The sequence below is a fragment of the Labrus mixtus genome, chromosome 8, assembly GCF_963584025.1.
Source record: "Labrus mixtus chromosome 8, fLabMix1.1, whole genome shotgun sequence".
In the NCBI taxonomy this organism is placed as follows: domain Eukaryota; kingdom Metazoa; phylum Chordata; class Actinopteri; order Labriformes; family Labridae; genus Labrus; species Labrus mixtus.
The window spans coordinates 17,033,316-17,059,544 of NC_083619.1; the positions used below are offsets into that span (position 1 = coordinate 17,033,316).

General features: G+C 41.8%; 2 protein-coding genes across 2 annotated transcripts in view; one reads left to right on the forward strand and one right to left on the reverse strand.

The window, feature by feature from the left end:
• Positions 1-26,229, reverse strand: part of ss18 (SS18 subunit of BAF chromatin remodeling complex) — a 152,886-nt gene that overhangs the window by 17,227 nt on the left and 109,430 nt on the right. The window lies entirely within an intron of this gene.
• On the forward strand, positions 464-5,113 carry psma8 (proteasome 20S subunit alpha 8). Its single transcript, XM_061044769.1, has 7 exons — positions 464-671; positions 2,926-3,052; positions 3,163-3,287; positions 3,608-3,730; positions 3,833-3,952; positions 4,465-4,527; positions 4,634-5,113. Exons 1-7 carry the CDS (start codon positions 570-572, stop codon positions 4,727-4,729), a joined length of 756 nt encoding a protein of 251 aa, XP_060900752.1. The 5' UTR covers positions 464-569; the 3' UTR covers positions 4,730-5,113.

Sequence of the window (26,229 nt, forward strand, 5' to 3'; positions counted from 1 at the left end):
ACACAGTCTAATGCGTCCGTGTTTTCGCTTGATTGGATTACAATTTCACCTATTTCATATTATGGAACAGTCCAGATTTAGTCCTAAACCACGGGAAATGGAAAGCTCAACAAAAGGGGGGTGGGCAGTTTTTCTAAAGAATAAACTACGGTAACTATTCAAGCAGTGTTAGGCAAAAGTAGACAATAAAATGCGTTTTAAACCAAGTTTTACGTTTTATTGGTTACATACATTGCAACCGTGTCCCGCATATTGTATCCATCGTCAATCTAATGAAATTAGTCAATCACATTTAGTTATTAAGAAAGGAAGTCGGTTGATGTTTATTCTGTTATCTGTTATTTCTAACTCAAAAATATTTTTATAATATAAAATATTGACTATCCTATTAATTTCCATGACATGTTTTCTCTGCGCAACCCGTGATTTGGTATCGCCTCAGTTCAGAGGTTATGCGCAGGCGCAGTTTTCAACACTCGGTATCCGCACTGAGCATCTCGTAGCTAACAAGCTGAATCATTTTGGTGGAAGTGTTTTCCTTCTTGTGATTGAACGCGAATTACAGTGCAATGGCGGCAAGATATGACAGGGCTATCACTGTGTTTTCTCCCGATGGCCATCTCTTTCAAGTGGAGTATGCACAAGAAGCCGTAAAGAAAGGTTCAACAGCGGTGAGTCTGAAAGAGAAACTAACGCTCAAGCTAACGTTAGCGAACTTCAATTAGCGAGCCAGCTAAGCTAGCGCCTAGCAGACAAATCTTCAATCTGATGGTTTTTAATTCAGATTTTGTTGTTTTACATACTATTTTACACTCAAGTGTTGGGATATTTACGACCTTTTGGGACTTACAATCGATAACTTCACGAAAACAATAACTTTCTTCAAATAAAAGCTAAGCAAGCGTTTTGTCGCTGTGTCACTCTGAGCGTGGTTTCAATTTCAGTCTGTGATCAAAGTTCACTTCTGTTCACACTTTGTTATTAAGGATGTTTCAAAGCTACTTTTGAATTAAATGGTCGTAAAGGCACAGGGTAATATTGCATAATCAATTAAATATTCTGTAAACATAATAATTGATAATACCAGTAGATGTCAATAAAGTATATCTATCTTTCTATCTTCTATCTTTTACATACTTTATGTGTAACCTGTATTCATTCTGGAACAAATGACTAGTAAAATAATGAATGGAAATAGATGTTTGTTAAACAGACTTAGGTATGAGTCTCTGACCTGACTGTAATAAGTGTGTTTTTATAAACATCTCAACCTTTCATATTATTTTAAAGGTGGAGTTCTTTTGTTTGGCACACTTGTAAGTCTGATTTAAAATTGAGCTAATAATAATAATAATAATAATAATAATAATAAATTAGATTTATATAGCGCTTTTCTAAATACTCAAAGACGCTTTGACAGGAAACAACAAAAAAAACAAAGCAAAAACTAAGATAACAATACAACATAGAAGTAGTGTAAAGGGAAGAGGATGAGAGTCAGTGGTTGTAGGCGGTGATTAAAAGGTGAGTTTTTAGGGATTTCTTGTAGGAAGTGAGTGTGGGGGAGTCTCTGATGTTTTTAGGGAGAGAGTTCAAGAGGGTGGGAGCTGCAATGGAGAAGGCCCTGTCCCCCCAGGACCAAAGGTTAGTCCTGCAGGGGGGGGGACAGGAGGTTTGCATCCGCAGACCTGAGAGTGCGGGTGGGAGTGTGTCGGTGGAGGAGCTCAAACAGGTAGGGGGGAGCCAGGTTGTGGAGGGCTTTGTAGGTGATGATGAGGTTCTATTGCTAGATTGAGTGGATAGTGTTCTTCCACATTTATTCAGAGACCACTTTGATGAAAAGGACCTCAGCCTGATAAAGAAGGGTTATGTAAAACCCTCAACACTTTCTTGTAATCCTACACAATGTTCAACACTGTTGAACATTGTGGACAATAACATGCATCCCTTACACAATCTTGTGTGTGAACAAAAGAGTGTTTTTAGTGGGAGGCTAAGCTGCAAAAGGGACAGATTTAAAAATACTTTTTTACCTACTGCAATTGCACTTTATAACGACTCCCCTTTAAGTAAGGACAGAAGACATTTAAACTTTTAAACTTTAGCCTGAGTTGCATATATCATATATCAAACTGTGTTGTGGGCTCATGTTTTTTTGTATGGGTGGGATATGTATGTATATATGTGTTGTGTTGTGTGTTTGTATGTATGCTGGCTGCTGGAACACCTAAATTTCCCTGCTGGGATGAGTAAAGTATATCTTATCTTATCTTAGCTTATCTTATCAAATTGTTAGAGTTTCTCCTAACTGTTTACTCGCTGTCTGTTTTGTCCATGGGCTGAAAAAAATTGTAGTTCTTGGCACTATTATAGATAATAATCCATTCAAATAGGAACAACAGTGTAGCTTTTGTGCACCGTTCTCCAGACTTTCTTCAACAGTAACTTTCCCTCTTCCATGTCCTTGCTCACAAGGATCGGAGTTGCACTACCAGTGTTTCCCCTAGGTTTACAGCTTTGTGGGGGTGGGGGGTACACGCCGACCCAAACACTTTAAGGAATCTTGGTGTTCATGCATTACTTTTAATGACAGTTGTCCTTTTCTATCGGAAAGGTATCCTTAAATGACTTCTTTCCCTGATTTCTGACTGTATCCACCATTGAAATAGCTTCCTCTAGCCAGCTATTTAACCATCCAGTAGGCATACCTTTATTATTACCACTTGTTATTTGTTAGTCCTTAATAGACGGAGTGCTAACCAAACAGATTTTCTCTCCAGAATTGCGTTGCCGAACATTAAGACATTTGATAAGTGTGCTCATGGTACTTATTTTGGGATACCAACAACAGCCAACTTCCGGGAATGAAAAGTTCTGTGTTGCCGATGTGCAGAAACTAATGTTGCTGTTTTTTATTCTTCGCAGGTGGGGATCAGAGGTAAAGACATCGTTGTCCTTGGTGTTGAGAAGAAGTCTGTTGCAAAGTTGCAGGAGGAAAGGACTGTCCGTAAGATATGCGCCCTGGACGAGCATGTCTGCATGGCATTTGCAGGTACCTCAAAACTACAAAAAAAAAAAAGTGAAATGTTCATTTTGTAACATGGAAAAGGGGACTAATCAGTGTTATGTATAGCAACTTAACTCTTTGGAATGTTTTTTAAGGTTTGACTGCAGATGCCCGTATCGTGATAAACAGAGCACGGGTTGAGTGCCAGAGCCACAGGCTAACTGTTGAGGACCCAGTCACAGTGGAATACATCACACGCTACATAGCTACACTGAAACAGGTACTCCATCGTCTTACAGTTTATTAATGGTGCTCTCTGTACTAAAATGACTGAAAAATTTACTGAATTGACTCCAGAGCTGGGACCTTGTGAATGAAAAAACAACACGCATAACAGGAGCTACTGCAACAGGCTGCCTACCATTACAGCACCAATCTTTTCAAAAGATATCTGAAAAATGTCACATTCAATGGCAGCTTAATATTAATGCATAGTTTCGATAAAACATTTAGGTTCTGAAAAACTTTTCCTGTATGTAATATTTTTTCGTAACAAAATTGAAAACAGTGATAAGTCACATCAGTTGATTTTATTTGTAGCGCTACACTCAGAGCAACGGGCGCAGGCCATTTGGCATCTCTGCATTAATTGTCGGCTTTGACTACGATGGGACCCCCAGGCTGTATCAGACAGACCCGTCAGGAACTTACCATGCCTGGAAGGTAAATATGTTTGCTCTTTGTTTATGACTTTGTTTTCTTGTTAATCATGTCAGTATAAAATTGATTAATAATTTCATTTTGTGTCCTTGGGAAAAAAATCAGGCAAATGCAATCGGTCGTAGCGCAAAAACTGTGAGGGAGTTCCTGGAGAAAAATTACACTGATGAAGCCATCGCAGGTGACAATGAGGCTATCAAGTTGGCCATCAAAGCTTTGCTTGAGGTAAGGTCAAATTAAGGTTTTGCGTCAATGCATTTTTATTAACATAGTACTGTTATTAATAATGTATGAAAATGCCAAATAGAACGTGCAAAATAATGACCTTAACAATTTTCAGTCTACCACAGCTTGAATTGAGTTGAATTGGGACAGTCCAGACTTCATCAAAGATCACAAACGGCTACCAGATATAAATGATAGTCATCGGCTAGAAATGTTTCAATGTCGCCTATCAATGCTGGTTTTGTGTTGCAAAACTGGCCCACAAGGGAGACATGAAAGTAGAGAATGATACAGATCAGTCCATAGTGGGTCATTCTGGAGGCACATTTTTGCACATGCAGTGCTCATTTCAGTGATATCTTTAAAAATGCCCAGTATGTGGTTGATCAACTGGTCAAGCATAAAAACAAAACTCACATTTGTCAAGGACTGTTTTCCATTTGTTGTTGTCATACCTTTTCTAGCTTCTGAAACCTTGTCTCACAACCTTCATACATTTGTGTTTGTCACAGGTTGTCCAGTCAGGAGGCAAAAATATTGAGCTTGCTGTTATCAGACGGAATCAGCCACTCAAGGTGAATGACTACAAATGATATTGTTTGTTGTGACTTTCAATCTTCTTCTTTTTTCTTTTCTTTTTTCCCCTTTTTTTATTAAAGCATTATTGTTTTGCTTTCGCAGATATTGGAATCCAAGGAAATTGAGACCCTGGTGGCTGAGATTGAGAAGGAAAAAGAAGAGGAGGCAGAGAAGAAGAAACAGAAAAAATCCACCTAAAGCAATTAACTGAAGATTTGTCTTCATTGCACTTGGATTACAATAGCATATTTGGGTTTCAAATATCCCTACGTTTTCAAAAGTTGACTTCTCTCATTTATTTCATTGTAAAGAGCTAAATCACAACTTGGGATCCGGTAATGTTGTCAGTGTGATACTGTTCCACTTGCAAAGAATAACAACTTCTTAACTTCCAGCAATTGAGTTCAATGTTGTTAAAGAAACACATGCATAGATCTTAAGTAAGGGGTTACATCTTTATCTACATGTACTGGATGTTTTTTTATATACATCATCAAACAGCTCTGAAGGTTAATAATCTCTGTACAACGTTTAAAACAAACTTAAACTTAATACTCAATAAAAGCTGACTTGTTTGTAAAATGCCTTTTCACATTGTTTATAAGACTGGTTTTAAGTAAGTTAGGTCAATGTATGAAGAGTAATATTGTTTTTACTAGTGGTAAAATGAATGGTTTCTTAAAGGCAAGAGTAGAGGTACTTGAAATAAGAGCGAGGAATAGATAGTTCTTTCTTGTCCCCCCTCTTTATCGATTATCCTACTGCAAAGCAAGTACTGCCATAAAGATAACTACAGTTTAAAACACTGCTAGCGGCGGTATAGTGTTTGTGGCTATAAAGTGCAGTGGTTTTCATTTATCAGCATTCTGCTGTCGACCTGGAAATGAGAAAAAGGTATCTCTGATTGCTTTATAAAGTGCACACCTCTCTCTCAGTCATTTAAAACAAATTAGCGATGAGCGAATGAAGTGTCTAATGGTGGCCCAGTGAGACCCCCTTTTTTCCGCCTTGCCTTTTTTTTTTTTTTTTTCACCCTAAATTCGCTTATCAAGCAAGCACTGCTCTGAATTCTCAACGACACAATTATGGCCGGCGGTGTGGTAGGGCTGCTTAATGGGATCCTGGCCTCAGACCCCAGTGGGAACTTTCAGTGACTTTAATCTGGAGCCCTTTGAAAAGTTGTGCCGTGCTGTGCTGAAGAGCCCCGGGGGTTCCCTCTGACTCTCACCAAAGACATAATGGTGAATGGTAAAGTCCTTCATTTAGAGTCAGCTCCCCAAGCCAGGATTTCCTGAGTGGGTGCCCTGGCTGCCTTGACTAGAGCAATTGCACTTTGTCTGCAATTTGTCTTGTTTGTGAGTGTTATAGGTGGGTGTTTGGGCTAGTGTCAGAGGATCAATTAAGCTTCTGATATTAGCTCCTATACATGTCATTAAATCCATGGAGGGTAATTACAATTGTATGACACTCTTAGCTCTCCTAACCAGCGGCCAATTGCCCCACAATAACATACTTAATGTCAGAATGTGATATGTTGTAACGGCCACTGGTTTGTTGATGTTCAGGTTGTAGATCCACTGGATGACAAAATAAGCTAAAGGTGAACTTTAATAAAGTTTTGTTCTGGCTAATCCTCTAGCTACAGAGGTTATCTGATCCATCTTGTCAATAGAGCCAGAGCAGCTTATTCAGTGCTGCCTCTAAGACTCCTCGTCTTTTGAACTGCTTGTGGGAAGAGTTTTCTTTTTCTTTCCCTTTTTTTTTTTTTTGCTGGCATTGTTGTTGCCCATAATCAGCGCTACTGTGCCTCAGGACAAAGTCCATCTCTCTCATCGCTGGCTGCTGCTCATCATTAATGCAGAAAATAATGGCTTCACCAGAGGTCATCGGCGGAGGAACGAGGCCCGAGGAAATGTACTCTCCAAGCAAGAATGCACACTGCTGGGGGCTATCGACTGAGTGCATTGTTTGTATGCACACTCACACACACTCAGAGCTTACAGGCCTATTGCACATACAAACAGCAAACATGGTTGTACTGTGAGCACATATTTTTTTTTTTAAAGCGCCCATATCTCTTTTCTCTTGATCCGTCATGCACATAAACAAAGTGTGTTCTCTTGTTGTAGCCAATAAAAAAGAAACACTGAGAAAGATGGCCTGTGCCCTGTTTTTGTTTGCTTGTATTAAGAACATATAGTCTGAACCTCTTCAATATCCATTAGTCCTCTGTGGGGCTGATTACCAAGTCACAGGCAGATTTCACTTTGAGGATCTACATTTTTGTCATTCTAATGTGCCACCCTGTGGCCATATTTCAAAGCACCCCCTCATGGGATGTTTAAAATTTGTCAGTGCATAATGTCCTCAGGTCCAAATAAGGCAACTGCTTCAAGGGTAAAAGCACACAGACATTTGCATCCCCGAGGATTGAAGGTTGCATTAGTCTTCCGTTAAGACTGTCTGGCTGCTGCTGAATTACTCGAGGTGTTCTCACCTTCCACCAGCAGAGCGCAGTGTTGCATAAAAGCAGCTCACCCATCATATCCTTTACACTTTCATCTCACTTTTTGTCCTACAGATTGACAGTATGCCTCCTCTAGCTAACGGTGAACAGAATCTACGGGCTGCTGACATGTTTTTGTCTCTGTGCTTTAACACACAGCCACAAAGGCTCTGTGAACAATCGAATCCATCGAGGGAGAGTTGTTTTGCTTAAAAATTGTCAGATGAAAAAGCAACATTGCTCATGTCCTCGAGCGATGGCCAAGCTGTCAAAGTGTGTTGGGTCATAAAAGGCTACGCTCTCAACACTGTCCCTTTTCTGCTTGTCACATGTCGACAGTTCCACACATACACTGTTTGAGTATAGCGGATTGGACCGCCTCCACTTATGCCCTTCAGGGTGTCTGCAGCAGTATGAAGTAAAGTTTGGGCATTTTGGTGCACTGGCTTACATATCCATAAGCGATCAAAATACGTTCTCTTATAATGTTCCCTTTTAACTTTTAGCTCCGGGGATACATTTTGAATATCATTCTATTATCTCATATCGCACATCTTATCTTCTCTGTCCTTAAATCTCTTCACTCTCTCTCTTACACACATACAAGAAACACAGCACATCTTGATTTTTTACTTTTTTCGCCCCCCCCCCCCCCCCCCCCCAACTCTTATCTTCATCACACAGAGCTACATGTACAGTTGAGTATCGGATACCACCGACAGCCTCAGTTGTTTTTTTTGTACCTTTGTGTGTCATGAAAGGTGCTGCTATACTAACAGTTTGTGTGAAGATGCTAAAGGCGAGGTTTTTAGTTACCCCTCAAGAGTCACCTGTCAGGGCTTTTGTCTCTCAGAAGAATACTAGTGCATCCTACTCTAATTGAAAGTAGACACCACTGGGCCAGAAAGAGAATGAACTGGAGAGACGGGGAAAAAGAAAGCAAAATGAGACTGAGAGGCAAAAAGGAGCAGACAGAGCTAAAATAAACAATTCCCAGGATGCTGCGGGGCCAAAAGCAAATGGCTTCGGGGCTCCGTGGCCTCTCAGGGCCGTGGCAGAAGCCAGTCACACACATCACATAGCATTACTTGGGATGGGGTTACAGGAAAATGTCAGCCGACGCATAAGGAGGAACCATCAGCCCATAGGATAATTTGATTGCCTGAGGGAGGTGCAATCTTGCATTCCCACGATTCCTCTCTTTCCACCCACACCCTCTCCTCATTGTGTTTTTGAATCCATTTTTCTTTCTCACTTATTTAATGTTCTCAATTCTGTTGTTTGCTCTGCTCGCCGCGTATATTTACAAATGTACTGAGTTATTGTAAACGAAGACTACTGGGTTCGTAGCTACAGTACATATTCTGTGCTGCCTCCCGTTCTATCCCATGGGAATTTTATAGGGCTTTGGTTTGAAGCGTGGCCTTTGATTTATCTTGATTTACAAGCAGATCTTTGTCAAACGTTTCCCCCTGCTTGTTCGGTTGCACCCTCACCGTTTTGGTTGCATGTTTTATCAGTTGTCACAGAACAAATCTTGTCCTTTCAAGTCTTTTTGTTGTTGCAAATGAAGTCAAGACTCAATCATTTAAGTTTCCCTGCATTTAAAAAAAAAAAAATCTAAATCAGATGTTTATAGTAAAAAAGGTGCTGTTTAAAATACTTCAAAGATATGAATGTTCCACCTTGTTACTTTATGCTACTCAGAGCAAAGAATTATTGCGTGTTCTGGTGCAGCTGCAAATCAGTGCGTGCATTCACTAAAGACAGAGAGAAAGATGGAGAGAGCGAAAGAAAAAAAAAGAGACAGCGAGAGAGTTGAGCGCAGATATGTGAGTGCGTCTGACAGAGAGGACAGCCCTGCAGGCAGGTCCCAGCCCTTCAGCACCAAAAATGACACATGACTGCTTTGACTTTTGTCATCCCCCCTGTCTCCCTCCGCCCCCAAACCCAAGCCTCCAACAAACACCAAGGCTAGCAAAGATTCACACACACTCAAAGCCACACACAGCCACACACTGTATACTGCTTAGATTACATTATCTTTATCCCCAGGACACGAGCCCTCCTTGTTGGATGACATTTGGGCTTGTGCAGCACTAAGGTTACCTTTCTTTGCCCCTGAGTTAAAGATGCCTGTCTGCAGCATGCATTTGAAATGAAGGGCAGGGGAAGAAAAAAAAAAATCAGATGAGAAAGATTTCCAAAAGCACTTTGATCAGAGGCATCAACAGTCACGCACAAACTTGTTAAGCAGTATGTAAATTTGGGCTGATACTGAATAAAGTTGCCAGAATGGCATGAATCCATTGTGCTGCGATGATCAAAATAAAAGAGGGCTTCATACGCTGGAGGGCAAGAAAGTCACAGACATGAAGGTTTTTTTTTTTCCCTTCCTCTTTTTTTTTTCTACAAAGGGGCTGATGGGATGCAGAGAGGAGAGAAGAAGGGGAGGGAAATGAAAGATAGGGGAAAGCCTGGAAGGATCTCAATCTAAATTAGCCAAGTAGAAGGAAGACTGTGCTGAGTGAGACATATAATTAAAACCAAAGTGATGAAAACATCAGCACTCATTCAGTCACTCGCCAGATGAATTTCTGCAACCACGATGATCTGAAGATGTTTCAAAGCTAAAGGTAAATGTAGACTATTGTTAAAGCTTACTGCTCTCCCATTTACTCCTACCACCTCTCTTCATCCGCCTCCTCTCTCTATGTTTCTTCGTACCCTCTTTTTCTCTCCGCCTGACACCCTGAGATGAATAGATGCTGTCACTGAGACTCTTGTTGCCTGTCAGCTTTTAAACAAACAGTTTGCAAAAGGATCACTTTCACAGGAAACCTCCCAGTCTGCGGTGAGTTTGGCTTGTTGTGTCCTGTCCGTACACACACACACACACACACACACACACACATCCACCTATGCCAGAATTAAATCATGGAGTATGACCTCGCACATGATCAAGGCTCACACATCATCATAATGAATGACGCCTTGAATTCATAAGATTTTTCTTAGTGGCACTGCCCTACATTTTGTCCTCAATGCTGGAAATGTTATTTACCCTGGCAACCTGCATCTGTATCCAAACGTCTCTGGCAGTTAGAGAGGAAACATTTTAACTGAGAAAAACCCTTCTCTCCCTCCAGTATAGTGTACCTCCAGTAAATCTGTCCTCCCAACAACAAATGTCCCTGCCACCTAAAAGGCCCGTCTAAAAACAAGCCTGACTTCTGTGAGGAGAATGAAAAAAAAAAAAGAAATCAGCCCCCTCAGGTGTGTTCCCTCTCACTCTTCCTCTCTCTGCACCTGCACCGAGCCTCTCTCAAGTCCTCCATGTGTCTCTGCACACAATGGAGACAGTGCATAGCCTGTGGCACCTCTCTCCAGCTGAGAGCCACCTCTCTCCAGAGGACAGGAGAGGAAAACTGCCAGCACTAACAACTGATCCTGGCAGATAAAGGTGCAGATAGGAGAGGAGAGAGTGCCTTGGACAATGCTTGCCTCGCCCTGGTCTTCAGTGTGTGCTGCTTCCTTTAGCTCTGATAGCAAAAATACCGACTTGTTAAAGCTAATTTTGTAGTTACTCTTGTTATTTTTTAAATATTAATTGGTTATCGTCATGCTTTTGCGATAGATATCTATTTGGAAAACCCCCTGATATTGATTCAATCTGTGACCCAAACAGCATCTGTCACCATCAATCGTGTCAGCTCCTCTGCAAAAACTGGGCTGTGTGGGCCCTTTTTTTTTTTTTTTTAATGTGTGGTAATGTAGTAATGCCGGGCTGTATGACCCAGCACCAGATCAGTCTACCACTCACACTCCTGAGGGCAGCTGACTGCAGCAGCAGTTAGGCGAGACGGCGGTCGCAGGTCGCCCAGGCCACAGCTGGGAAGCCCCGGGCCAAAGTGTTGACCTGATGTGATTAAGTATACATGCAGCTGCACGGAGGGAGAAAACTCAGAAATAGTGTTACACCTGGAGAATTATTTATTTTAGTAATGGACGCCGTGTTTTGTGATGGAATCCAAAAAAAAAATGGCTGTTTTAGTGTTTCGTAAGAGCTGTCTTGGATGGATTTGCATTTTTCTCTCCTAATATTTTACTGATCGAATCCAGTGTGTGTGGTCTATAAAAGACAAGCTCTCAGTATTTGTCCTGAGAAAGACCTTGATAGGAATGGGGTCTGAGTGAGAGTGCTTATTTTATTCTCTGCCATGCTGCTGCAGGCTATGGCTGTATTAATGCAATGGCAGGGATCTTTTGAAGTTGTGACTTTATGAGACAAAAGCTAATTTCCTTTCCTTTGTTCATTATCGAGAGAGACTTCCAGCCGGGCGGAAAGCATGCTGTGCTAATTATTCCATTCATGAGTTGTCTCTAAAGTATGTAATGGATTTCACTGGGCTTTTTCACAGGTAAGCAGGGTGATGTGGCGTACACACTTCTGTCAACACGCTGGTTTAGAGCGATTATACATTTCAGATTCATGTAATCCTCCTGGGAGAAAGGTGCAAAAAGTGTCATTATCTCCTTTCTTCTGTAAGAATCAAACAAGTAAGGGAGGGATTGTTTCTTTGGCTTTAGTTAGTTACAAAGTTAACTTAAAATCAACACATTCACAAAGATGTCTTGCTGCCAGACTTACGAGACCAAAACCACTTTGCAACTCATTAAGACCTGATCCCAATTTCACAAATGAGTTTCAGAGTTTGGAAGGCCAAGTTAGGCATGTGACATAATGGGATTTCCATCTTTCCCTGAGACACAACTTGGCAAAGCATGAAGGGAAATGCAACATTTCACATTCCATCTTCACAGCGTACCAGGATGCCACCCACAACACCTGAGCTCCCCCAATCACAGCAGAGGTGTGTGTGCGTGCATGTGCTAGTGTGTGTGTGTGTGTGTGTGCGTGCATGTGCTAGTGTGTGTGTGTGTGTGTGTGTGTGTGTGTGTGTGTGTGTGTGTGTGTGTGTGTGTGTGTGTGTGTGTGTGTGTGTGTGTGTGTGTGTGTGTGTGTGTGTGTGTGTGTGTGCGTGTGCGCGCATGTCCTGCCACTCAGAAAACATCAACAAAAAGAGGTGTAGCGGTGTTACAAGTAAAACTGTATGCCTCCTTCACTGCTGCCTGACACCCCTCCTCCACCTCCTCCTCCTCTTCTTCTTCCTCCTCCTCTTCTTCTCTCCCCCGCTTTGTTTGTGCTCATTTCATTCCGTGTGCAGCCTCCTGGCAGGCAGGTCAAGGTTTACCCTCGCACCACACACCATTTCCCTCGCACACCGCCTGGGGGAGGAACACTAGAGGCCCGAGGCAAGGGCAAGCCCAAACAGCTCACACTACACCGCCGCCATCACCACCTCCAACCATGCTGATAGGAGGACAGAAATACTGCTCTCGAAATCACACAGTTAGATCTTTGTCTTTCTTTTTTCTCCTTCCTTTCACCAATTATACCTTCCCTTTTCCCTTCTCCCCTTCGTCTTATTGTACATTATTGATTTCTGTCAGCAGTAAGGTATATGTCTATTAACCGACAGATTTAATAGAGCGACAATAGAAAGCTACTCATTTGTTCCCCCCGTAGTGTAAGTGTTCATTTTGAGAGTCTGATACTAACCCTGGCTAGGAGCGAGTGCTGGATTTTTAGCTGTAAATGGAAAATGCCTGCGGGCTTTTCATTTTCTGGGCCCAGACGTTCCCTTCATGGTGTCGGAGCCCTTGTGTTCACAGAGTTCATGTTTCGCTGCGGGGCTTTTTTTTTTATTTTGTTTTATCTCATAGCTTAGACTAGCAGGGTTTTAACTCCCAGAGGACTCCTGCGTAGCAACAGCAGAGATCAACAAAGTAAGTTTGTTTATGTTGGCTGTGTCCGCATGTTGTCGACTTATACATTTCTCAGTCTCCATTTCCTGCCTCTCCTTGCCCCAGGGAAAAGGAGCCCTCTAATTGGATCTTGTTCTAATTGAGCCTAATACTGGAGCTAACCGGAGTTGGGCCCTGTGGCTAATGAAGAGCTGAATCAAAACTAGGCTCTAAAACTTTGACTGTGTGTGTGTGTGTGTGTGTGTGTGTGTGTGTGTGTGTGTGTATCCCTGCGTTTTTTGCTCCACATTCTATCATGAATGCATCATTACCCTTTTTAGTTTAGTCGTCGTACTTTCCCCTATATTTTATACACAAATACGTACATGTTTTAGCTTGGGAATGATAGTTTGTACCATATAGACAAATCAACAACAGTTTGTCCGGTCAACAGTTTGCTAAGATCTACAGTAACGTTTTTTTGTAAATCACACAATTAAGATAACATGTAACTCATAAACCCACAATAAGCATGCTGCAGTTCCTCCACAAGAGGGAGAAGACACAAGAAGGCAAGAAACACTGCGCTCATGGTTAGTTATGAACTTGGTAAGTAAACCCAGAGATTCCTGTTCACATGAGAGTTTCCAACACATGAACTGTGTCCGCCATCGGCCCATTGTCATATTTCATAAACTCTGAGCAAACAACATATACGAAAATTTGAAGAAAAACAAACACATATTCAAGATTAAAATCTTGCAGCTGCAGCAACGAATACAGGAAGGAATGGCAAAAATAGATATGCAGGTGTGAATGCACAAAACAATGCTTAAAATATCACTTCATCATCATCAGTGCTCAAAGGACTTTAATATAATAACTGCCGTTTCTTCCCTTAAGCTATTCTTTGTCCCATATGTGGCACGTCTGACAGTTTAGGACATAATGTTTCAGCCGCATCCCTGACAGTATACAGAGGTGTATGTGGTTTATAAAAATGAATATGAAAACCAAACTAAAAGCTGTAAATATGCTTAGCTTCGTATGTACAAAAAGATGTCTTCAGTGCGTTTATTATTCTGGGTTGGATGATGACTTTAAGTACTAATATCTTTCAGGATCATATGTCTGTCAATTGCTTTACAAAGTAAAGCACTGAGAGATATAAGATATCATCAACCTCTATCTCTGACTCTCGGAGGTACAGCCATTCACAATATGCTACGTCATCATACAAACACAGGCAAAGAAACCTGAGCAGATCTGACCACCCGAGCACATCTGGTACCTACAACGGCACTCCAACCATTTTTTTTTAATAAAGGGGCCGAACTGACCGGCAACTCCATGCATGCACATGCAATGTTTCCATGCAGACCAATCTTACTTGTTGTGGTCCACCTCCCTGTCACATGGAGTTACAGTTATCTATGTTTTATTGTCTGTAGCTTGATAATACATACAGTACAGATCAAAGTATAAATCAGGCTTCTCACTGACATAAGTTAAGAAAGACAAATAGAATTCAGCCATCATTAATGCTATCAGTAACATCTGTGCTTTTCTTATCATCAGTTAAATGTTGTGTTAGTGGGGTCAGTGTTTGCTCTTAGTTTTCTTGCTCATACCTTAGGCTAAACTTCCAGTGTAAAACTGTTTTCAGTGCATCTCTGTAGCAGGATGATATTTTCCGGTGGTCCTACTTTCTTTGCACTTGTACTTTAACTTACCGCAACATCAGACACCGTCGACTTGATGAAAACCCATTTTCACAGGATTGATTTTTTCACTTATTCTCTTTTCCTCTGTCACATGGATATATAATGAAATAAGCCAAGCATATGCTGCAGTTTCAACAGTTGCGTAGGCAACAGAGATGGAAATAAATGACGCCAGGTTTGCAGCTGGAGGGCTAGAAAAGAAATGACTTCTTTCTTGCCTCTGGCTCAGAGATTGTCTTTTTTATGCTTTTACCTATCTGAAAATCATCTTCACTCTTTACATAAGAACACACACACACACACACACACACACACACACACACACACACATTACGTCTAAATAAATAGCAAATAGTTCTCATATATCTGTGGCAACAATGCGTTATTTAGTCATAATCTTCAACAAATATATATATATATATATTTATATACAGATATTTTGATTTAGTCTGCATCCAAATGTCAATCAAGTCTTACCTCAGGACAAGATGGGGGTCTACTCCACCATTTTAAATCTCTTAGCAGAAGCAAAAAGTGTTTAGATTTTTACTGTTTTTATTTCTAGTGCAACATAAATAGTTTTTAGCCTGTGCAGAATTTGGCATCTCCAGGCAGCCTGAGCACATAAAGCTCAACTTAAGTCTTACTTTTTAATTAGGAATCTACTTAGCTGTCTTACTTATTATAATTACAAGTCCATTTTACACCCTCTTTGCATGGATCTTGAGAGTTATTTTAGGTAACATTAGCTGGCGAGAGGTGTTAGCTCCAGGTGTTGCTGCCATGAAACTGTTAGCTGGTTGGTACCAGAAATAAACATTGGAGTGATACAGTGTGCAGCACACACCTAAACTTTTCTTCTTCTTTTTTTAAACATACCCAGCATCAAATCTCTGCTTTTGAAAATCTGGCTTGTAAATGGATATAAGTGTTACCATAACATAACTGTGGTCAAGCTTTCAATTGGCAACATATGCTAAAGATCCATTCTCTCAGCTTTGTGCCATAAAAAGTGTTGTTTGAAAGCAGTCTTTTTTCAATCTTGATTTCCAGATTGTGAAGTCTTTCCAAGGCGTTGCTGTAGTCCGAGGCCTGCGAGGCACGTACCAGTGCTGTACAGTGTTGGTGACTACCACCAGAGGGGGGTTGGGTGGAGACACAGCACTCCAGGTGGGCTAAGTTGCACTCCCCCCCCCCCCCCCCCTCCCCCCAGGCGCTGTGCCATGTCTGGAGAAGGAGGAGTGCATGTTAAATGGTTCCAGAGTAAATATAGCCTTCCAAACCTCCAGCCTCAAGGAGGTAGCCCATAGGCTAAAGGGATGATTGGAAACACATGAAAGAAGGAAACTTTGGTAGGGCTCTTGTTTACTCTTATGAAACCCTGCTTGATAAAAGTGTAAGGAAACATTTTGGTAAAACTTAAATCTTCTTGAATACTCGGACATGTATAGAGAGTACATGTGTGTATATATCATGTTCTCACACTCATTCAAGAGCCGGATTGCATTTCCTGAGTAGCCCTGCAGCTCTTGTCTTGTTTGTTGACAGTATTAAACAAATGGTCAGAAAGCCCATTACTCAGGGGGGAGTGAAGTGAAACCGCAGGTGCATGTAGGTGTTTGTGTGGATATTTGTGTGTGCTCTTGTGTTGCAAGGCCCCTCCCAGGCCCTGCAGGTTTCTCTGGGGTTTCTCGTCACCCTATGTCTTGGAGGTGAGAGGGCGGGTGATAATTGAACACTCCCTGGCACTTTTAACAAATGTATTGAAAGGGGAATCGAAAAACCTGTTAATGAGATTTCTCTCCCCAGGCGGCGCTCAGGGTTATTATTCTTATAATTTTCTTAATCTAATGAGTTACTCAAAGTTTATTTTCAAATGTATTTCTCCCACTGGCCCTATAGGGTTCCTGTTTTATTAACTTCTGATTTTCAGCAGCACACAAACATTCATGTACAAACATGTCAATGTACAACGAACACGTAAATCTATCTACAATGCTTTTCAGGATACTTTTAAGGCAAAGAAACACTAAGATAAACTCTCATAGAGTTCGGTGTGACAGTGGCCTTGTACCCAGGTGCACATCTTTTTTACTTGGGATTTGTTTACCTCACAAGATGGCTCCTGGCTCAGGGAATGGACCATGAAAATGGCTGCTCTCTCGTGCCTACAGCACTCTTTATAGATTAGTTTTCATGTGGCAGTTAGGCTGCTGGGATACACACCTCAGGGGATGAGCTCTCATTAAGGAAGGTAGCTCTAGGCCCTTTTTGCATTGCTTCCTGTGGCCACTGACCTCCTTTTCACCCATGGGCGTGCAGCTACACACTGCAGATCTGCTTTCTTGGTCTCCCTGTCACTCCCAACAACACCCTGGGGGTCGTCACATGACTCGAGTGACTCCTGACCCGCCTGGCCCTCCTGAGACCCCTCCTCTCCTGTCGGTTAGAATGATCACAGACCGCATAAGGGTCACGTTTTCCCCGTCCAAAATGGCGTTTATATCCTGGGGCTTCCCAAGGAAGGAGGTGACAGCGTCCAAACATCATGTTAGAAATGGCCAACCTTATGCGTCATTTTAAAGCTGTACTACTGCAGTATTATTCATGTGGAAAAAGTTTGAAAGTAAAGAAAAACTACGCAAGAAATATCATTGCTATACAAGTAACAGAGAGCATGCACCTGTCTTATTGTACCTTCACCTTAAGTTCAAGCAAATACTCAAGTTGTGCTGCTCGAATGGACACAAGCAGGATAATAACACTGCTTCATCACCGTCCTCCCTGAGCCATTTCTGCAGCCATTTCCTCACTGTTGTGGCTCATCTTAGCCACAAGACAAAACTAGCTTGTGAGTAGCACCTAAAGGTGATCTAAGACCTCGACTAAGGTTGTTAATCATTGATCAAAAAAACATTACCCTGGACTTGAGGGCATTATATTTCTGTGCCTGAAGTGAGCAGAGAAATATCAATAAAAATCGCCTTGATCTTTTTTTAATTAAAGGCTAAAAGGGTGTTGCTCTCTGCTGCTGTCATACTTGAGCAAACAGACTTTAAAACATCATATTTTCATTGTGGATTAAGGTGAAAAAATACAACAAATATCTAAATTCAACCAGCAAAAATCTTATGCTAACACAGTTTACTCTGTGAAAGATTTAAAGCTAGGCTGTGGGGAGGCCCTGTGTTGCTGATTGGTGGATTGAGATATCAGACCAGTTCTCATCAGCACTAAGACCTGCAGGCTAAACAATTTTGTCCTCCACTAGTAAGCAATTAGATTATATTCAAACACACACACACACACACACACACACACACACACGCAGATCCTCCACAAACTGTATTCCCCCCTATGCAGCACTCACTGTGACACTTGCTTCCTCCATATGTGAGTCTGTGTTAGCACAAGGATGCGAGTAGACACATACATTCTCTAGATACACACACACACACACACACACACACACACACACACCCTGTAGGTATAAGGTTCCAGTTGGTATAACTCTGTCTCTAAGCCCCAGTTTGATGCCCTAGTCTCATGGTATCCAACCCCCACTCTCTCTGCATCGCCTAAGGCTTGTGTGTGTGTGTGTGTATATCTGTGTGTGTGTGATGGCTACTGAACCAAGAGGGCATTGTTTCTCTCCAGCGGGGTTTCGTAATTGAACGTTGCACACGTTCAAATGGATTTCAAAAGTATAAGTAAAGTACTTTTACCACGTTCTGTGCTTGATTTATGAGTAAAACTCTAGATTACGTTCAAGATTTTTGTCATGAGGTACCATGCACTGACACATTTCGTACAGCGGATAATTACACACGCACTGATTGGAGGCTTTCTTTCCACAGGAGGTGCAAACTCCAGTCAGCCCCCATCAGGTTGTGTTTCTTAGGCTCATGTGTTAGTGTAGCCGGGGAAGAGAAAAGACAGCGGGCAGCAGGGACAAACCCGTCAGCCACTCAGATCACATCAGGTCTGTCGAGACACATTGGAGCACAGCGAGCCTGATGGGAAATGCCCTCCAGGGGTGCGAAGCAGGCCAGATGACATACAGACGCAGGGACACAGGCGAAGAAGGAGGGAAGAATAGAGGCTGGTGCATCCTGCCTTTTAATGCACAATATGCTCCTATAACATGCATAAGATTATGAATGGCAGCCCGGGCTACATTGTGGAGCAATTATACAGAAACACCATGCCATCACAGACATGCACTCACATACTCCCACCCCTACACACACACACACACACACACACACACACATACTTGCATGCCTGCTTGGTGATGTTACCATAAACATGTAGCCTGGATCTCACACCAGATAACCTACATCTCTAGAAACAAGGCACGTATGCTAATGTCAAAAGGGAAGGCATGATGTTTATGAGCTGCACACGATGCATATGCTTCTTGTGCGTGTGGGTAAATGCACAGACACGCTTGGGTACATATGTCCGCGGGGGCAAAATGGGAAATAGACACTTCTCTTCATGCCTGTTCTTTAATTGGGGCATTTATTGTTTCAGCAGTGGTGTTTACTTCATTAAATTAAAGCACATTTAAAAAAAAAATGCAGCATGTTTCAAGGTTTATATAAGCAAAATTATGCTCTCAGCCATTAAGTTGCAAATTAACATATCTTTATGACTGTGGGATATGCCAGTTGAGGATGCTTTTACATTTTCACACTAATCAACTTGACTTTAACATGTTGGATTTCAGTTTGATTTGCTTTCATCGCAAATATTGTTTCCCCCCACGGCTGTGTGTGCGTGTCTGCATGTGTGTCAGAGTGGTGCTGTGTGAGCGTGTGTGTAGGCTTGTGTGCTTCTGTTAGTTGTCCATGGCACCTTCATGTCAGCCCAACTGTTCCCTTTCTTCACAAGATGTGTGTGCGTGCGTGTGCTTGTGAAGGGGGTGGGGGGGGGGGTTGTTACAAGGACAAAATGAACTAATGTTGAATATTCCGTATTGGTTTTACTGTAATTCTTTTCTAATTCTTAGTTTATTCAATTTCATCTCCTTGAGGCTGCTAAGTATGGAAATGAGGTCTGTTTTTTCCTTCTTCTTCTTTTTTTTTTTTTGCCTGTGTAAATTGCAGCTATCACCTCAAGCCTTTTGAACAAGATTACCCAGATGGCCTTGCGTGGTGTGCCTGAAGTTTTATTTTCCCTCCTTTGCCTGCTTTTTCCTCCTTGGCTGCAGGGAAAAGGAGAGAGAGCTGGGAAGCCTCCTGAAGGCTTTGGGCGAGGCTTGGAGGCAGCAGCTGTGGCAAAGAGAGATCTGGGGGAAGAAGAAGAAGAAGAAGAAGAAGAAGAAGTTGGGGAGGGAGCGCTGTGGGGATGATGAGACTGGTGCAGGGGGCGTTGTTGTGTGTAAAAGGGAGGGGGCACTAAAAATCCAAAACTGAGAACACCAGCCATTATGAATGCTACCCCCCCCCCCCCCACCCCACCTGGCTTGGCTGTCAAGGGGACCGGAATAACCCTTGGAGTCGTCAAAGAGGGCTACGCTCTGGATTGGAACAGGAAGAACTCGGGCGTTTGGTGTGTGAACATGTGTTTGGAGTAAGGTGTTATTTGCAGATACAGTCAAGTGTGTCCCCGTGTAAACATTACCAATACTTACATTTCAAACATCTAGAATCACACCCTACACCGCCTGGATGTGGGTGAAAAAAGATTATTAAAAAAAAAAAAAAAAAGCAACCTGCTACCTCTTGATCATTGTTGTGTGAGTGGTGAGATTTGTCATTGGGTTTCCTCTCGCCGTGCCCTGGACATAATCTGCTGCCGTTTTTTTTCAGCCCCGAGGTGGAATATGATTTTCATACATTAAGAGTTGCACAGAGATAGAGAATTATGCAGAGTTGAAGTGTTCACCTGTTTATTATTCTTACATGCAACAGCCTCCATCCACACTAATCTCCAAAAGAAACACACCCCGACTCCCAGATTGCTGATCTTGGCTCGGAGGCAACAGTGAAAAGAGATTTTCACCTGAGATAAGGTGTGGAGAGGAGCAGCAGGAGGAAGAAGAGGAGGGGGAGGAGCTGCATTTATCACTTAAAATATACTTTCAAAAACATGATATTATAGGAAAAAAGTGACAGGAGGCTGTGCTTTGCTCTAATCTTACACATATCCCAAACAAGGCTTTATTTGTGTGTATGTATATTTTGATAATCACTGGCAGTATTGGCATGCAACCCATAGAATCAGCATTTTCCAACTACTGAAGTATTGTTGGATCAGAACTCCGCCATGTTATAGCAGCAACTGATTTTCAGATGCTGCTGCCAAGAATCAATTGCGAGCTATCACTGTTTGTTTTCACTCCCTCCATTTGTTTGTTTTGTTAAGGTTTTGCTCTCCATCAAAATGAATCACTTTTTTTCATCTTGTTCTTATTTATTCTCATGGCTGGGGGTAGAATGTGGTAGTTGATGAGGGGCTGAAATGAACTGAGCCTTAGCCTTAGCCTGGGGGCTGGCGCATATCTTAGCATAAGTGATGGCCGACCGCAGGGCTTGAGCCGAGCTGAGAGCGCCCTCAGGACAGCAACTCTGACAGATCATGTATTTATAGGTCTGTTGAAAGACCTCTATTGTGTCCCACATAGCCTGGGAGCATGTCTGTCCTCTGTATTATAATAAAGCCGCTGGCCTCACCGCTATGATGGATGGGTGGCCCTCGAATGGCGAGCTCCAGAATCATTAGAGCTCTCCTAACATGCAGGTCTGCCCATGTGAGAGAAGGCGGCTACCGGTGAGCAATACAGTACAGTTGAGACCTTTTAATCAAGGATGGGTGGCCATTATTAATTCTGATCCAGAAGAAGGAGGGAGCAAATGAGAGAAATAGAGTGAGGGAGGAGGCAAGTTTGTGGATGTGATTGCCAAAGGATACATTTGCAATTATCTCAGTGGCTTAAATCGCCCTGCAGGCTTTTCCAATACAGGTTACAATGGAGCTCTATAGCATTTACAGGCAGCTTCAATGGTCAGTTTTCATTGCTGCAGAAAAGTACACCTAAGCCAGCATTCCATCACACAAGATGTTTAACCATGAAGGTATAACTGAGGACAGTTAATATATATATATATATATATATAAATTTGAATTTATTTTGGAGAAACTATTTTTGAATAATCGAAAAAAGAAACACAAAACTTGCTTGAATATGTTCTGCAGCCTAAAAAAAAAGGAAGAAAAAAAAACAGCTTGACTTTTCTGTGCCTAAAGCCTCACAAGCAGAGTGGTGTTTGAGCTGTTTCCCAATCTCATGTTCTTCTGTTACCTCTGGAGTAGAATATAAATGATTCCCTCTCAGTGTACACTGTATGCCAAGGGGCCTGCAGCGACCATAGTCCGGTCTAAAATTCCTCACTGCAAGCGCACCATAACTCAAGGCCTGACTGATAAATAAACAATGGAGAGTGCAGCATGTTGTGGAGCACTACCTCAAATCCTCCACCAGGAGCACTGTCACATACACTATACAGGCCAATAAACATGAGGTGAGTAGAGGGTCTGATGATGGGTGTATAAAAACTACTCTTTTTGACAAGAAGGAAGCCGGTGTAGCCTTTCAGTAGCATAGTGTAGGCTACATTTAATACAGAATCAGGGTAAATTAACATTCCTAACCTTAAGATTTAAATTAATTTTAAGCCACTAGGGTTATTTACTAGGGTTATTGATTCCTTTTGAATTTCTGTTTAATTGATGGTTAAGTCAGCTGATTTCAAACGTCTTTCTCAATTTAGTTATCATGTTAAAGGGATAGTTCACTATTTTTGAAGTGGGGTTGAAAAAGGTACTCTTCATAGTAGGTATACTATCCACAGAAGATGTTGGTCAGCTTGGCTTCTTGAGGGGAGACCGACATGATTGTATGGCTTGTATTATAATGCAATAAAAAACCAGCGTTCAGTATATCAGGGAACTCATTATCGTGAGTGAACTGCAAGCATATGTGAGCCACTGGTATCCTCTGATCCATAAAGGTCCTGAAGCACTGTTTTTACCAAGTTGCACTTGTAGCACTCCAGGTTTGTGGATATTAGCTCACAGTTTACACACCTGCAACACCAGGTAGCTTGGGATCTCTCCTGTCTGCCAGTTTCCAAAGAAGCCACCCCCCTCTCTCTTTCGAACCTGTTTAGTCTCCATCTGTTTTTCCTCTGTGTAGTCCAGTCAATAAAAGTATCCTCTGGTATCCACAGCAAACTACGTGTCATATTCGCTGCTTTTGTTTGGGTGTATTTGTTGTCTCTTCTGAAGCCCACAGACCTAAACAGCTGATTTGTTCTGCGCATTACACCTTGCAGGCGATGCGTAATATCTATTTACGATATGATATGAGCTCCATCCACCTCCTCTCAGGAGGATTTAAATGAATTTGGGTCTTTTATTTCTACATCCCGAGGCGCTGCTTGTCAACAGGCAAGGCAGGCAACTGCTTGGGGCCCTAGGCCAGCAGGGGGCCCCTGAGGGCCACAGCAGTGGCCCAAAATGTGCAATTTTCACATTAATCATAGGGAACCTCCCTAAGGGGGCCCCATCTGACAGCACTCACTCTTGTTGCCTTGCTAAGCGTTGCATGCATTCTTGCTGTTAAAACCTTTTTGTTAAAAGTTTGTCAGTGAAGGGCAACAAAGAAAGATGAAGAGGAATTATCCGTCTATAGGAGAGAAGGAAACAGGAAAATAGAGGAAGAGGAGTATGAGTCAGGACACTGGCACCCATGATGTACGCTGGTTGGAGGGCCCCCCAATTGATCCAGCCCCAACAGACTCTAGAGTCGCCACTGGCTACAACCGTAGTTAAGGCGGAGGGCACGTGTTTTTAAGGTGGCCCCCTTAACTATAGAGCTCTGCGAATAACACTGGCACAGGCATTGATGTACTCCACGGAATGGTCAAACTTTGGTAGCCATTACTTATCATCTTAAGCCCTTGGTTAAAAATGCTTTGTCCCTTATTTAAGTACATTCTAAAATACTAAGCAAATAAGTTATCAATGGAATTGTAACTGTGGGCATGCTGAAATTCTTACATTAACACATAGCAAAGCACCACTTAGCCTCACTATAGCCACACAGAGTTGCTGGCATTGCATTAAACTCCCAGTCTATTTAAACAATGTTGGATTGTGTAGGATGCATTGTTTTTGGAGACCGACTTACAGACTTACAAGAGCCTAAAGACAGAACATCTCAGGTTCTGCTGCATGGATCTGAACTGCTATCATTTTTATTTATCTAAACAAAACCTCAAATTGTATTGTGGTACAAACCCTAATCACTGAGTTCTTGTAATGAAGGACTGTTTCAGAGGAGTCACCAACACTGTGTTAAATTATCAGAAAATAAATGCTCTTGTGATCCTCTTGGGCTGTCCAACCAATTTTTTTTAATTCCTCAAGAAACTGTTCTGCTGCAAAAGTATTTTGTATGGCCCAGCTAATAAACCTCTGCGGAGGTTATCAAACCTTACTGGGTTAAAATCTGTTACACATTAAAAGTGGATTATTACAAGTTGCCTTGGGCTCTTGCAAAATAGAAAACTTTGGGGACGTAGGGATTATGTGTTGATATGGTGCTGCACAAACAAAAGTAACAAGGATATCTCTTGCATGCAGCCACTTTTTAAACAAGATCAACCCCAAAGAATCCATCAGTAAAGATGCTCAATCCCTCTTTTTCTTTTTAGCCTCTCCAATTTACATTTTACACTATTTCTAGATGCAAAGCCGCTGTGACTTATTATTCCACTAGTGAGTGTCCATTTGTGATATTATCCCACCAGCGCTTGTCCGTCTAAGAACATTTAAAGCCCAGAAGACTGTGCAGGCATTCATCAAACAGATGAACTAATTTTTCCACTAGAAATAATTGCGAGAAATATGTGGCCATTATATTATAATAAAGGTATTTATGAGCCTTCAATCTCACAGGCTCACTATGAGATATCTTTGAAAATTTGAAATCAGCTCCCGAGGCTGAGGGAGAGAGAAAGAGTGTAAGAGAGAAAGACAGAGAGAGAGAGAGAGAGAGAGAGAGAGAGAGAGAGAGAGAGAGAGAGAGAGAGAGAGAGGGAGAGGAATGGCAAGGGAAAGATGTGGGAGTTGTGTTTTGCTTTTTTGCCAGAGGTTACATTTATAATTATCTTGCTGGCATGAAACGGCCAGGAGGCTTTTTCAATAAAGGTAGGCGGCACCTAAAGCACAGAGTATTACCTACAGATCAACACAGAACAAGAGAGAGGACTGCTAACAGAAAAAAGACTCAATCCAAAGTACAAAGTATGTCCTGATATATGTGTATTTAGTCAGGACATTCATTAGGAGTGGCTCTCACAGTACTGTTTAAGCGAGCACTGTGAGGGCTGATGATTTGAAGATGAGGTGAATGAGTCCATTCACTGACCTTCACTCGTGGTGAGTAAGCAGAGCCTGGGGAGTGAGGGAAAGATGGCCACAGCCACTTTCTCCAGGCCCTACGCTGCCTTTTGATGACTGGAAATAATCACTAGAGAGAAGGCGAGTGAGAGAGACATGATCACAGACACACCACAGCGGAGAGGAGGATCTCAAATTACTTTATACTCTGCTGAAAAGCCCCTGTCCTCTAAAGGACTGCAAGTCAGTTTCTTAATACCATTCATCTTTTCTCCAACAGGCTGTGTCCGGAGAGCAGGATATCTGTAATTCCTTTTCAACTTAGTCTGAATCCAGGAAGTGAGTAGAGATAGGGCTGGACATGGTCTCATTATACTTAGGCTGCCCCACAGGTAGCTAACTTAAAAATCACATAGTGTGCACAAAAAGCACCAGTTTTTAATATTACTCATGTTCATTCTCTCTCTGGCACCATTAACTGCATTTTATTCCAGAAAACAATGGCTACTTGTAAGCCAATCTTATCTGTTAGCCAAAGAAATTTGCATCAAAGCCGTGTATAAATGGTTAACTACTTTCATTCTGAGATTTAAATGCAAACATCCATACTCCCCATGTCAGTACAACATAATGCATGAGCAAGTAGCTGCTTAGCTTAGCACGAGACTAAAAACAAGGAGAAAAGCTAGCTTGGTACTTTCTCGATGTAGGGAAATATGCCTTTACTATTCCATATCCTCTCCGTTTAATCCATACAATGATCAAAATATAAAACCGTCTACACAATTAGTTTTTTTGCTAACTGAAGCTAGGCTAACTAGCTTTAGATGTGTGTCTTAAATATGAATATGAAAGTGATACTTTGAAGGAGCTCAAGTGGGAGGGAGTGAGATGAGTTGTGGGTGTTTCATTACGGAGAAAAAGAGTTAAAGCCAAAGTTAGTTATGAGTTTAAGATCAATCTCTTTATTGAAAACATGGCAAGAAAGCCAATAAGCTTAGTTTCTTTATATTAAACTGTATGCTTCTAATTGAAATAACATGTTTTAAATATTTTGTAGGTAGTGCCTTTCCGTTTTTAAAACAGTATCATTGAGATCAAAAGCGATACACTTGGGGTTGTAAAGATCTTAATCTAGTTAGCATGTTCGTTTTTTTTTTGTAGTGATCGAAAGAAACAGGCGCACAAATTACTTTTTAAAACAGAGCTGTTTGTTTGTAAATTGATGAAGGTGACACTTTGTTGTA

Coding starts and splice junctions, on each gene's coding strand:
- psma8 (XM_061044769.1), top strand. CDS start 570: ATGGCGGCAAGATATGACAGGGCTATCACTGTGTTTTCTCCCGATGGC. Junction 672..2,925: donor TAAAGAAAGGTTCAACAGCG/GTGAGTCTGAAA, acceptor TATTCTTCGCAG/GTGGGGATCAGAGGTAAAGA. Junction 4,528..4,633: donor GACGGAATCAGCCACTCAAG/GTGAATGACTAC, acceptor TTGCTTTCGCAG/ATATTGGAATCCAAGGAAAT.